Below are 14,542 nucleotides of genomic sequence, written 5' to 3'. Positions count from 1 at the left end.
GGTGCATAAAATGATCTTTGTAGGGAACATAATGGGGACCGTTAAACCGTTATATTCTGTGACCATAATACCCTTCTGAAACAGTAATGTTCTGGTAATCTGATCGTGTGGCCTCCCAGAGCTTGTGTCGGTCTGACGAGGATTAGACCACATGGAACGACGCTGACAGCGTCTTAATTACCTCCGGCGTAGGATCACTGCGACTTCTTCAGTGTCAACTAACTGGAACATTACCGAGTTGCCTCCCTTGATCTCCCTTGCGGTATACTACGGGGCATGTTAAAGTTGTTCAGCACACCGTGAAATCGCCTGATGGGTTCGTGTGACAGGAACCCGGCGTGATTTGAAATGGTACTATTAACCTAAGTACTCGAGGACGAACGTATATTGTTTCAAACAGCCGTGAATGATTTGTCTCTTAAATATCAATAAACCGCTGATATACGTTATTCTAAAAATCGAAGTGCGAATCTCATCCTGTGCTGCATGATCATGATATGTATAGTACAGCGCTGTGTATATGGACGGAATCAGTGGTGCTGTTGACCTGGTTAGTAGTACATCCTCTTAGACTGTGTGACCTCTGACCTCAACAACAGTGACATGTTCCTCTTGGGGTGCAACGGGGTGGTACAAGCGCGGGTGTATGTAAAGACTGCTCTCGGAGTCAGCATCAACGGACGTGACGTACTCGGCACGCAGCAAATGTGAGCGACGGCTTATTGCTGGAACAACTCGCAGAGACTCGTGTGCTAGCGAGAAGCGCCGAGTGGGTCGAGCCAGCGGTTGTGAATATTGATCAGAGAATATCGGCAGAAGCAGGCAACTCGGCTTCACGCTAGCTGGTTGTAGTGAGGGCTGCAGATTGGGGGAATGAAATAAGGTCAAGTGGTGATGTGCAGTAGCGACAACAGAAGTGCCGCCCGACATCCACAACGCGACGACGTACTTTGACTTGCACGATTCCAGTTGATGTCTGTACAAGTGATTATGTAAATATATCCAGATTTACGTTGGAATGGCCTGAGTAGACACGTCCGTCAATTGTTGCTATCTATGTGCTACAGAAGGCTGGATGAACATAGACAGCGTCCGATCCTCTACACCACGCTGAGACCCATCTCATCTCGCACCAGGGCACTGCTGGTCTTATGACATTGGCAAGTCAGCATCTATCTCAACACCGTGTCAGGAGTTGTCTGTTATTCTATTGGTTCTGGATCTCCCCCACATCTCGAGTTTCACGGGGGGACGGGAGAGATTCCCTGCTGAGCAGCACAACCCGACACCTTCCATCTGAATCTACCTCACTTCTTGGGGAGTTAGGTTACACGTGCAAGCCGTGTCCATCCCTTTGTTTACAGACGGCGCTACACTGACGATACATTGTACTGCTGTAGGAGGATTCATTCGCCGGACGGACGGACGAGAGCTACCTGGCGTGTGAACGTGCGTGTGTGTGTTTGACATACTGTGCCAGCGCCTTACCTGGGATACTATGGGCTGGTTTGGGTATAACACGCAGTTCGTATAGCCTTTAAACTTGGATTCCATATCTGGAAGCGTCTCGAATGTATATTATGTACGCAGTGAGGATCTTGCAACTGTCCGGTTGATATGCTCACCTATTGCTTGGCGCCTCTCGTGACGATAATTCTATTGTCCTGGCATGTGGCGCCCTCTTCAGCTCAAGATGATTACACAGGTAAGTTAAGTGGAAGATCTCCCCATAATCTTGGTGTCAAATGTGTTATATCGTATCTTAATCCATTAAACCTAAAACTGATTAGACTCAGGTAAACCGAATATTCAGTGATCATTTTGAGTCGAGAATAACCTTCTCACATAACACTCAACGACATTACTTTCACTTTCAGAGAGCTACTAGTAAGTTTCTAGTTTCACAATTTCAAGTCAGTGTCTTCTACTCAATTATCTGTTGAGATATCTACATCCACTTGTCCCGAAGTGTATACGTTAACGGCACTGTTCTATTGCATGTTTGTACCCCAAATGAACGTTGCTGAATTCATAGTCAAGTGTTTCCCCCAGTCCATACACGGTACATACAATTATCCACGATCCTAGCAGTCAACATTCTATCTCTAAGTCCTATATTGTTGCAGTAATGGTTTTCCCTTCCTGAGACACGCGGTTATAACACAGCGACTTGGCAGCTAGACGGGCGCCTAGTTTACTCACGGTGTTAAGGAAGCCGGACTCTTCCAATAATCAATATAAGACCAACAGTGTATCAAATCTAAGACAGTTGTGGATAGATCAAGTGCCTGTCTCATCAATATATCATGTCGGTACACTACACTCACACACGCGTCAATCACGATTATGGGGAATGTTTCATTGTCATGTTTATGTACTCGGTAAACTACATATCGCTCGCTTCACGCACTGCTTGTAGCGAAATGCATACCAGTCAAGTGCTAAACAGTCAACGTATAATGTGCCCCCTACACCATTGCAAGGTAAGACTTTCCCCAAGGTCTGGTATATTCTTTCAAATTGATTGTGACTCGTGTTTCCACATACAAGGTGTGATCACATTCCAGTGCATATATGCTACAGTAAAGTATGCTACTGTGTATATGTATATACAGTCCTTGACCTTGCTAGTTTTACTACCACATGTGACGTCACTATGTGTCATGACATGATTACATGTCGACTATTCCCAGGCGTAGCTTGTTTTGTATTCCACAATGTAATTTACGTGTCAAGCGTTATATGTGCTTGCCCAGTTATACGATTATATAAATGAATTTTACAACAAAAATAACTATTTTTATCACATGTTTGATAGTATATGCATTAGTTAAATTGAATATATGATCTGTACACTACCTTGTTTGTGTACTACCGCTTCTATGGGAACACACGCACGCACGCACGTACACACACACACACACCATACATACACATGCATACACATACACATACAGAGAGATAGAGAAAGAAAGAGAGAGAGAGAGAGAGAGAGAGAGAGAGAGAGAGAGAGAGAGAGCGCCCATGTCCATTGTATAAATCATTTGTATTAAAGTAGAATTATCGTGATGTTCTTTAAAGCCATCAAGTAACCTCAAGAATATCAGGACTGCAGGGTGTGGCTGCAGGGTGTTGTAAAGTCAGCCCAACCCGCTTCCCACAGGAACGGTAGTATACGTACAAAATCAATTAGAGCTAGGCAGATCTTTAAATAGACAACCCCGACCCTGTGTAATCCGAGAGCTGGGCTGGGGGGAGCCATCTGACGCTGTGTGTAGGAGATACCTGTAGATGCAGGTCGTCTATTTCCGGCACTGATGGAGCACCCCAGGTAACGAGAAGATTAGTCCATGCTTCTGGTTTGTGTTAAGGGATGGCTGGTACAATACGACCGGTTAACGGGACTGTTATAGGGGTAAGGTTATTCGTGGACTGGTTTATAGATCGTGTTTATGGGCTTTATTCATTACTGTCTGGCGACTTTTCAATTCATCACCTTTGCTGTATGTTTATAGCACAGATAAAGGGATATTTCTGAGGTATAATAGAGCGTTGTGCGTTTTAGAACAGTTAGCAGACATTCATCGTTCTGGCATACGGTTAACTTATACCATCTCTGTGTTTAATTAACCTGCACCAGCCTTGTACACATAAGCTGTATACTAGACTCTTCAAGTGCCAAATAATTGGTTTAGATATGTTTGTTAATTACGTGCAGGGTGCTCCAGGATTGCTAGTGGCGATATAATGTACACTACCTCTACCACATGTCTCATGCTGCAATAGCTACCCCTAAATGGACAATATTACAACAACATTTGACCCGCTCATATATGTTGCTATATAGACGTTTTCACACACATATTCGTCCCCCAAGCCTGACCTGCCCATTAACGCGGACCACACGTACGGTAGAGTAGTGGCACAGGCGTATTAACAACGGTGATTATACTCCATTAATTGAGATGGTATTAAGACGTGTATATGTCTCGGCGTAGGAGTGTTATATGACATTTCAACGCACATGCTCTCGTTCCAGTCTGTCTTCCATACAGGATCTCATGTCCACTGATATAGGCACCTTGTATGTCCACTGTTATAGGCACCTTGTATGTCCACTGATATAGGCACCTTGTATGTCCCCTGATATAGGCACCTTGTATGTCCACTGTTATAGGCACCTTGTATGTTCACTGTTATAGGCACCTTGTATGTCCACTGTTATAGGCACCTTGTATGTCCACTGATATAGGCACCTTGTATGTCCACTGATATAGGCACCTTGTATGTCCACTGATATAGGCACCTTGTATGTCCACTGATATAGGCACCTTGTATGTTCAGTGTTATAGGCACCTTGTATGTTCACTGTTATAGGCACCTTGTATGTCCACTGATATAGGCACCTTGTATGTCCACTGATATAGGCACCTTGTATGTCCACTGATATAGGCACCTTGTATGTCCACTGTTATAGGCACCTTGTATGTTCACTGTTATAGGCACCTTGTATGTCCACTGATATAGGCACCTTGTATGTCCACTGATATAGGCACCTTGTATGGTCATGGTAAGGAGTTATACGTGGTGTGGAAGGCATGGCTATATTCCTGGTAGAAGAGTCTGAGCGATGAGAAATGTTGGAGTATAGACAGGGCATGGTACCGACGTTTCCCCATGCCACACTTGCCACTTGCCACACAACAGGGGCAGAGTTTCCTTTGATGGAAGTTGAGGGATAACAGGCCCCTGACTTCATACGGACTCAGTAGTAATATAAGCAACCGAACTCCTTTCATGATCACAGAGGCAGCGGGGTAGCCTTGATGTTAAAGCGTTTGATCGTTACACCGAAGATTCGGTTTCAGTTCCCTACATGCGTACAATGCATGAGGCCCATCTCTGGTGTTTCCCGACGTTATTTTGCTGGAATATTGCTAAAAGAGGCGTAAAACCCTGTTCACTCACTCATAATCACAATACATCTCTGACAAGAGAAGAGGAACCAGTACGACTCCGACTACATCAACTAACCATGGCAGTTTACAAAGTACGCAGTCAAGACTACTAGTGGTCCGACTTCCATTTTTGTGGAAGTTGCGGTGTCTGGGCGGGCTAGACGGCTGAAGTTGTGTGCTGGCAATTAGGTGCCTGACTCTGAGGATGCAGGTTCGAGTGCCGTATCGGACACAACCGAAAAAGCTCCAGAATTTGTACCTTACTCATTGTAATCCCAAATATGACATGTTACATCGTGAGCACTTGTTTATGAATCACTGTCAAACAGCCGTGTTCGCGGGAAGACGCTGTGCCAGCTGTACCCGTCACAAATGCTCGCAAAGGCACGTCAAATGAACAGGGAACCATATGGGATTGAACGTCACAGTCACACAATGTCCAGCTTTTATGTATTACCTCAATACCCGGGATGGATGAAGGGTGACCGTATTGTTGTGCGCTCCCTACTCTGGGTGGTCATCACGTGGGACAGCTTGCAACGTCTGGAACGTCTTACCTTGTGGTATAAGTGTACATGTGACACAACGTGTCATGTGGTGTTAACACTACAGTGTATATCTGCCATAAGAAATTGGGGAACTGCATTCCTAATATGATTTATGGTTGAAAAAATTGTCAGCCAATGTTGTTATGATAATAATGAATGTTTTGAGAGTGCATCCCACTTGCACTTTCGTATGACTACTATTGTCTGTGCAGTAATCGATCTCGAAAGATGTTTGGCGTATCACGCGAAATTTATATAATTTTCATTTTCAAACAGAAACAAGCAGCAACAACTGAGCAGTACAAGATGATTGGCAAAATGAAATGTCTACAGCGGTATATCGACCTTCTTACAAGCCGGAAAATCAAGAATGACATCACTTGCACGTGTTTGGAACTACTGCCTTGCGCATTTGCATCGCCTACGTTGTATTTAAAAGAGAAATACAAGAGATAAAGAGAAATGGGAGTTCGTTCATAAGATGTCTGTCTTTGAAAAGTTTGTTAACCCTTACACTTCCTATCCAAATTGAGAGTTCAGGATAGCCTAGTTTTTAAGAGTATATGGTGGAGGATTGATATTGCCAGCTATTGAGATATAGTGTGAATAACAGATAGTGGCCAGTGTGAGTTAGTCAGATGTAGTCGATGTATGATGTAATGACATCTAATGCTTGTGCCAGAGAGAATCACTCCGTCTTGTTTGGTTCCACGGTGGCTGCTAGACAGTGTACACTGAAATGTATATATCACGCTTCTGTAAGTCACGATAATGACAATGAGTTTTGTTTCATGTTTGGACGATACACAATGTAGTGACTCCTTTGCAGTTCCCATTCTTATCCTACATACGCGTAAACACATTTAATGAAGACACAGTAGGCTCAATTCCAACAGTGTTGTTCTCGGGGGAGGACCGAGGACCATGAGAGGACCGTGACGTCGTGTCCTGCCATTCATGTTGCAAACTGCTGTCAGCGACCTTGTGCTCTAAGTGACAGTTGAATCTAACCCATTCTAAAATGAACATGTGTTTTTGAATCAGTAGCAAAATAGTGATGATACTAGGTGTTTGCGAGGTGATCGTAACCCTGTGGCAACCGTCATGAACACATACAAAGGATAGCCAATTACTTTTTTACGACACACATGGAAGTGACTACAACTGACAGGGGTGCTCATGCTGTTGATCACTGAATTGTCTTGTCCAGACTCGATTATTTACTGACTGTCGTCATATAGCTAGAATATTGCTGACTGCGGCGTTTAACAAAATCAGAGCAAATAATAGACAAACACGTATCTTCTGTGACAATGTAGATTGCCCCTGGAACTGAAGACTGCATTGACTGCATGAGCTGTCTGTGGGCGAGGGAGATTGCCGCTGGTTAGGGGAGCTGCAACGTGTGATTTTGATGTCATCCGTTCCCGGCTCTGATCGCTGTTTAGTGTAAGCTTTATTCAGTGATCTAAGGGCCTGAGAGAGATCTGTGAGCGATCACACTACATCGGAGGATCTGTACAGGAATGGTGTTAAACGAAAGGAAGGACAGTGTGACCAGATGTGCAAGTGTGCGTGATCTTTGTATGTATGCGTTCCTGTAATGTATGCATTGTGTGCTTGACGAGATCAATACCTGCCCCTCTTGTCTGTATATGAAAGGTCACGTACATATATCGATTGTCGATAAGGGCAAGGCTGAGGTCAAGTATGACCTAATCAGACTGTTGACCTGTCATTACACGTTGCTTAATGCCACCTCAACAAGGAGACACCAGTCCTATAACAGTAGAATAACAGTCGAGCTGTTATCTGAAGGAGACACCAGTCCTATCACAGCAGAATAACAGTCGAGCTGTTATCTGAAGGAGACATCAGTCCTATCACAGCAGAATAACAGTCGAGCTGTTATCTGAAGGAGACACCAGTCCTATAACAGCAGAATAACAGTCGAGCTGTTATCTGAATGAGACATCAGTCCTATCACAGCAGAATAACACCCGAACTACTCACTACTACTACTCCTGCCGGATAACACCCGAGCTGCTGTCTGTAGGATACCACCTCATGGTAACATCAGACCTGCATCCTGTAAGATACCACATCAGGGTAACATCAGAATCACTCCCTGTAGGATACCACATCAGGATAACATCAGAAGTGCTCCCTGTAGGATACCACTTCAGAGTAACACCAGAACTACTCACTGTAGGATACCACATCAGGGTAACATCGGAACTACTCTCTGTAGGAAAACACCTCATGGTAACATCAGAACTGCATCCTGTAGGATACCACATCATGGTAACATGAGAAGTGCTCCCTGTAGGATACCACTTGAGAGTAACACCAGTACTATTCTTTGTAGGATACCACATCCGGGTAACACCAGAACTACTCTGTAGGATAACACCTCATGGTAACACCAGAACTATTCCTTGCTGGAGAATACTGGACCTTCACTGTCATTATGTCAGGAAACAGAACCTATCGACAGACAAACACATCATTGTGGGCGTGCAACAGATGTTCGAATGTGCATTTATCCTTATGTAGGTGTGCTTGTAAAAATATATTGATTTCTTTTATTATTACGATGTATTTATTACATTTTTTTGAGTACCAAATGGATAAGTGAACACGAACACCGTTCAGCCAAGCTGTTGGGCTCCATATGTATGGCAAAGTTTACTCACCAAAAATCATGGATGTCCTATGGAAGGTTGTGCGGAAAGAGGGTTTCAATACTACTTCCCCTGTCACCTCTACTACCACTACCACCACCACCACCACCACCACCACTACTACTACTACTACTACTACTACTACTGCTGCTGCTACAGCTACTGCTGTTACAACAACAACAACAACAACTACTACTTCTACTTCTACTTCTTCTTCTTCTACTACTACTACTACCACTACTACTACTAGTACTACTACTAGTACCACTACTACTACTCTACTACCGCCAATACACAACTGAACCACCTGTCTTGGACAACATGTCCAAGTGCCAGACACTGGCCACAGTGCCAGACTAGACACTGTCTTCTATCTGTATATACACTCTTCATAACATCCTGTTCTTCAATACCGATTACCCAATATATCTTATGTCCCCTCCTTTAATTTTCTACATCGTATCAGCCCACCGCTGAATGGAAGATGCGTACAAAGGACAGGCACCATGTCGTGGCCGTCAAAATTTCCCTGTGCAAGCTATGTCGGGATCGTCTGACCGTAACCTCCAATCCCAGCGTTCTGTGTTCGGTCTGTCTGCTCCATGAATGAGCTTTGGGTTTCATGAAATTGTGAGTCCCCCGATCCCGTGTAGATGCGTTATGTCAATCACTAGAAGTCATGGTGTTCTGTTAGTTTCAAGTTTCTCTATTCCCTGACAGTAGTGTAGTACCCATGGTGTCCCAGGGGGCGGGATAGTGCCAACTGCATTACCTCGGAATATGGGGGCTGGATTTAGACAACGGGGAATCGATTAGTCCCACCAGCTGCAGGACTAGCTGACGCAGGTGACAGCCTCCTGGGCTAGATGTTACCACCACACGTAATAATTACATTTCAGCGTTGTCTCCCTGGCCAACTGAAGCGCATGGATAGTTGACGCAACACATGTGCTTTTTTTGTTAAAGCAATAAAAATACTGCGCACTACAACCGTATTTCCATTAATGTAATCAAATCAACCCCGGTACATTTACAAGGTCTGCGATGAATTATCTATAATTCCACAGTGGTTGAGGCCATTTGTTTGTTTTGCTGGTGTATTTGTGTTCTAACTGCAACTTACATTAGACTGTTAGCTTGTTTCCAGTGACTTGGTAAGCCGGGATGCTGATGTATCTCCTCACCTTTATCACCATGGCAACAGCGTATTGGAATGAAAAATTCACAGTCAATCGACCTAAGCTCATCAGCTTATAATGAATGCCTCCATGTAAGGTTGATATTTTGTATAGTTTATGGGAACAGATATTTATAATGAAACTCATGAATGGTTGTTTACGGAATGGGGGAGATTGACAACATATTTCTGTTCTACTGATCTGTTGGTGGAACGCAAAGACCAAGACTGTCTCTGGTCATGTTAGGTTTATGTCTGGTCATGACCGGTCATAAAGTCATCATTGTTATGCCAAATTTTGGCAGTGGATCTAGGGAAGACTTGACAGGGGTCAAGTGGGTTGATGTTGGTTTTGAGAATGGCGCGAATGAATGCCCACATGACCTGTTGTTGTTGGGAAGATGAATACCCGTCTGTTGTGAGTACAGACTGGTGTTTGATTGTGACTATATGAATACCACCACTGCCATGTTCCATGACCTGTTATTGGGGGTGTAGGAATACCACCAGTGTCCTGTCACATGACATGGCACTACCACTAGTGTGCTGTCACTTGACAAGAATGGGCATGGCACTACCACTATGTCCTGTTACATGACTAGCATGGGCATGGCTATACCACTAGTGTCCTGTCACTTGACAAGAATGGGCATAGCACTACCACTATGTCCTGTTACATGACTAGCATGGGCATGGCAATACCACTAGTGTCCTGTCACATGTGAAGAATGGGCATGGCACTACCACTATGTGCTGTTACATGACTAGCATGGGCATGGCAATACCACTAGTGTCCTGTCACATGTGAAGAATGGGCATAGCACTACCACTATGTGCTGTTACATGACTAGCATGGGTATGGCAATACCACTAGTGTCCTGTCACATGTGAAGAATGGGCATGGCACTACCACTATGTCCTGTTACATGACTAGCATGGGCATGGCAATACCACTAGTGTCCTGTCACATGTGAAGAATGGGCATAGCACTACCACTATGTCCTGTTACATGACTAGCATGGGCATGGCAATACCACTAGTGTCCTGTCACATGTGAAGAATGGGCATGGCACTACCACTATGTGCTGTCATATGTGAAGAGTGGGCATAGCACTGCCACTATGTGCTGTTACATGACTAGCATGGGCATGGCAATACCACTAGTGTCCTGTCACTTGACAAGAATGGGCATGGCACTACCACTATGTGCTGTCATATGTGAAGAATGGGCATAGCACTACCACTATGTCCTGTTACATGACTAGCATGGGCATGACAATACCACTAGTGTCCTGTCACATGTGAAGAATGGGCATAGCACTACCACTATGTCCTGTTACATGACTAGCATGGGCATGACAATACCACTAGTGTCCTGTCACATGTGAAGAATGGGCATAGCACTACCACTATGTCCTGTTACATGACTAGCATGGGCATGACAATACCACTAGTGTCCTGTCACTTGACAAGAATGGGCATAGCACTACCACCATGTCCTGTTACATGACTAGCATGGGCATGACAATACCACTAGTGTCCTGTCACTTGACAAGAATGGGCATAGCACTACCACTATGTCCTGTTACATGACTAGCATGGGCATGACAATACCACTAGTGCCCTGTCACTTGACAAGAATGGGCATGGCACTACCACTATGTGCTGTTACATGACTAGCATGGGCATGACAATACCACTAGTGTCCTGTCACATGTGAAGAATGGGCATAGCACTACCACCATGTCCTGTTACATGACTAGCATGGGCATGACAATACCACTAGTGTCCTGTCACATGTGAAGAATGGGCATAGCACTACCACTATGTCCTGTCACATGTGAAGAATGGGCATAGCACTACCACCATGTCCTGTTACATGACTAGCATGGGCATGACAATAGCACTAGTGTCCTGTCACATGTGAAGAATGGGCATAGCACTACCACTATGTCCTGTTACATGACTAGCATGGGCATGACAATACCACTAGTGTCCTGTCACATGACATGACAATACCACTAGTGTCCTGTCATATGTGAAGAATGGGCATAGCACTACCACTATGTCCTGTTACATGACTAGCATGGGCATGACAATACCGCTAATGTCCTGTCACATGGTTCTGAAAATGTGTATAGGAATACCACCAGAACCACGTGAGTTACTGTTAGGTTCCAAGCCAAGATACTACTTGGACAACAGGGAACGAGACGACCCACTTCACTCTTGTTACACTTCCAGTTAAAGTTGCAAGGATATGTTTTGGAGATATTTCTGCATCACTGTTTGCGTCCACCCTGCTAATGTCCGCTTTTGTATGGAGTCATGGACTACATGGTACACGTACCGTGTGATGGAATCTACTGATCCTCAAACAGCTGATGCTGAAGCTGACATGACTGGCAGGGCTCAGGGATAGGATGCCATATGGGACTATGTAGATCTAGCGTAATGTGAAATGCTTGATACATGGCACGGCAGATCTAGGGTAATGTGAAATGCTTGATATTTGACACGGTAGATCTAGGGTAATGTGAAACACATGATATATGACACGGCAGATCTTGGATAGTGTGAAATACACGATGTATGACAAGGCAGATCTTGGGTTGTGTGAAATACATGATATATGACACACCAGATCTTGCTTAGTGAGAAATGCATGATGCATGACAAGGAAGATCTAGGGTAGTGTGAAATACATGATATATGACACACCAGATCTTGCTTAGTGAGAAATGCATGATGCATGACAAGGAAGATCTAGGGTAGTGTGAAATACATGATATATGACTCTGCAAATCTTGGATAGTGTGAAATACGTGATATATGGGGCGGCAGATTTATGGCGCTGAAGAACTGTGTTGATGAGTTATATGTGATATATAAACTTCAAATCTGTGGACGTGTGAGATATACGTTATAAGTAGCATCATAGATTTGTTTCGGGTTGTGATAGATGATACATTACAATACAGATCGATGACGGCATGCGCAACATGTATATCCATCTGCACATATCCTCTCACACAATATGTAACTCATCCGATAGTGTAAGATTCTTTGACGACGGGGGATTACGAGAAATAGTCTTTGATGGGTGGTAGTGTAAAACAGCTCAATATCTGTTTGAGAATGTCATCACGGCCAAGCGCCAATCTTTGTATGTTGCTTCAGTTAGGGCACTTTGGTATTTACCACACTTACCATTCCATAGGATACACGGCTGATTAAACCCAATCCCGTATTAGACTTCAGTAGGCAGTTCCCAGGAGTGTAATTGCCCTCCCTCTGTGTATGTGCCAGTAATTGGTCACGCAATCAAATTATTTTGCAATGGACATAGCGGTGTTCGATGGGCTTCCCGTTGTGTTGATGACTGTTACTGCCTTCGCCGGTAAATACTAATTGCAGCACATCTAAACTATTTATGAACCATGCTGGGTTGGGAATTTAGATTTTGTATAAGCACACATATTTATATATTTCAGGGATAGAAATGTTAAATGACACGATAATTGATTTTGTATACTGTGGTGGCTTATGATGTATGTGTAAGTGAGTGTGTGTGTGTGTGTGTGTGTGTGTGTGTGTGTGTGTGAGAGAGAGAGAGAGAGAGAGAGAGAGAGAGAGAGAGAATGAGTGTGTATACGCGTGTGCGTGCGTGTGTGTGTACATGTATATGCGCATGTGAGTATGTGTGTGCTCGTGCATGCGTGCGTGTATGTCTGGGTTTTGCGTGTGTGTGTGTGAGTGAGTGACCGAGTTTAGTTTTATGCCGTTTTTACCACTATTTCTGGTGTCACGGCGGGGGACACCAGAAATTGGCTTGGCACATTGTGCCCATTTGGGGAATCGAACTCTGATCGTCGGTGTGACGAGCGAACGCTTTAACCAACCACTCCCTGCTGGCAGGGGTTGTGCATAATAGACTACCAGAACACCAATTGGTGTCGTGCTTCAGGCATCTACGTTACTTACAGGCTGTAGCAGTGAAACGACAACTATATCCCATATGAATTCTTTACTGAAAGCAAAATATTCTACTTATGTAACATCTAATCTGTGTATGCCTGGGTATTCATTACCACAGGCTTTACTGAATTATTTTATTATTTTCTTCTGTCGTCTGAAAGGAGCAATATTATCATAACGAATCTTTATGGCATTTCGCTTCTCATAGCCCTGGAACCACATTATTTCCCCTACCGCCTATCCCTCTTTGCAATGCTGAAGCCTTAAATGAAACGAGTCTTGATTTCCTCAGATTCAGGACTCTCTTAAATATTCCGGTTGCTCCTATTCAATTTAATCAGGCCTTTTTGTTAGTATAAAAAATATATATGTAAGACTAAGCGTTAGTCTAACCTGCAGCCAGAAGCTTCTTTACGACGTTTCCGTCATCGGCTACCAGCAGGGGGCGCAGTGCACGAGGGTACATGTCGTCTGCACCTGCTAGTCTCGCATGTAGTTTTAGTGGTAGGTTAAAAACATCATCTTTCCACGTTGTGACGTTCGTGCAACATGGGAATGGCAGATGTGAAGTACATCGACACGTGATGACGTCAATCGCAACCATTAACACGTGCATATAATCCTCGGAACGCGAACGCAAAGAGGCCCCTGTTGGGTGAAGTCATAGTGATACATGAGGATTTGGATAAAAGACATAGGTACTTGTATTTGATCATGGTGTATGAGTGTGGCAGAGTATAATACATGACAGGACGGCACACTGCATCGTAGTAGATATCTGTACAAGATCAGCCTCATCATTCTTGCAGTGTTCAACGTTGAATTCGTTTAGGCTTGTTTCACTATCATTCAGTAATTTCTATTATTTTGTCCAGAGGTAGACATTGACCTGCACTCTGTGACTCCTGAACACAGCTACCACGTGTGTTTGTTCCCATGACTAGGGTATATCACAATCGATTCTGGATGAGCTCCAATAGCGTGTGTACTTCAAATTGGCATCAGTGAAGATCTATGTTAATTGCTATATGCACAGGCTAGACTAGCATTTGTCTCTACATTTTAAATGCTATGGGAATTTGTCAGTGAAACGGAGCCGAGATAACCATTTAGTTTTCGGAAACTGGAGATATCTTGTCATGAGGACATATTGTGTAATTTGATGAAGGTAAACGTTCTCGGAGATTTTAGTGCGGG

The 14,542-nt window shown here is 44.0% G+C and overlaps 1 protein-coding gene across 1 annotated transcript in view; it reads left to right on the top strand.

Moving 5' to 3' along the window:
• The first annotated feature begins 784 nt into the window (after positions 1-784).
• LOC137298856 (UPAR/Ly6 domain-containing protein qvr-like) overlaps positions 785-14,542 on the top strand; it is a 40,052-nt gene continuing 26,294 nt past the window's right edge. Inside the window, exon 1 of the mRNA XM_067831189.1 lies at positions 785-1,705. Within this exon, the coding sequence (XP_067687290.1) occupies positions 1,618-1,705 (88 nt within the window). The 5' untranslated portion in view covers positions 785-1,617. The remainder of the gene's footprint in view (positions 1,706-14,542) is intronic.

The sequence above is a fragment of the Haliotis asinina genome, chromosome 10, assembly GCF_037392515.1.
Source record: "Haliotis asinina isolate JCU_RB_2024 chromosome 10, JCU_Hal_asi_v2, whole genome shotgun sequence".
In the NCBI taxonomy this organism is placed as follows: domain Eukaryota; kingdom Metazoa; phylum Mollusca; class Gastropoda; order Lepetellida; family Haliotidae; genus Haliotis; species Haliotis asinina.
This window is presented reverse-complemented; position numbering and strand designations above follow the sequence as displayed.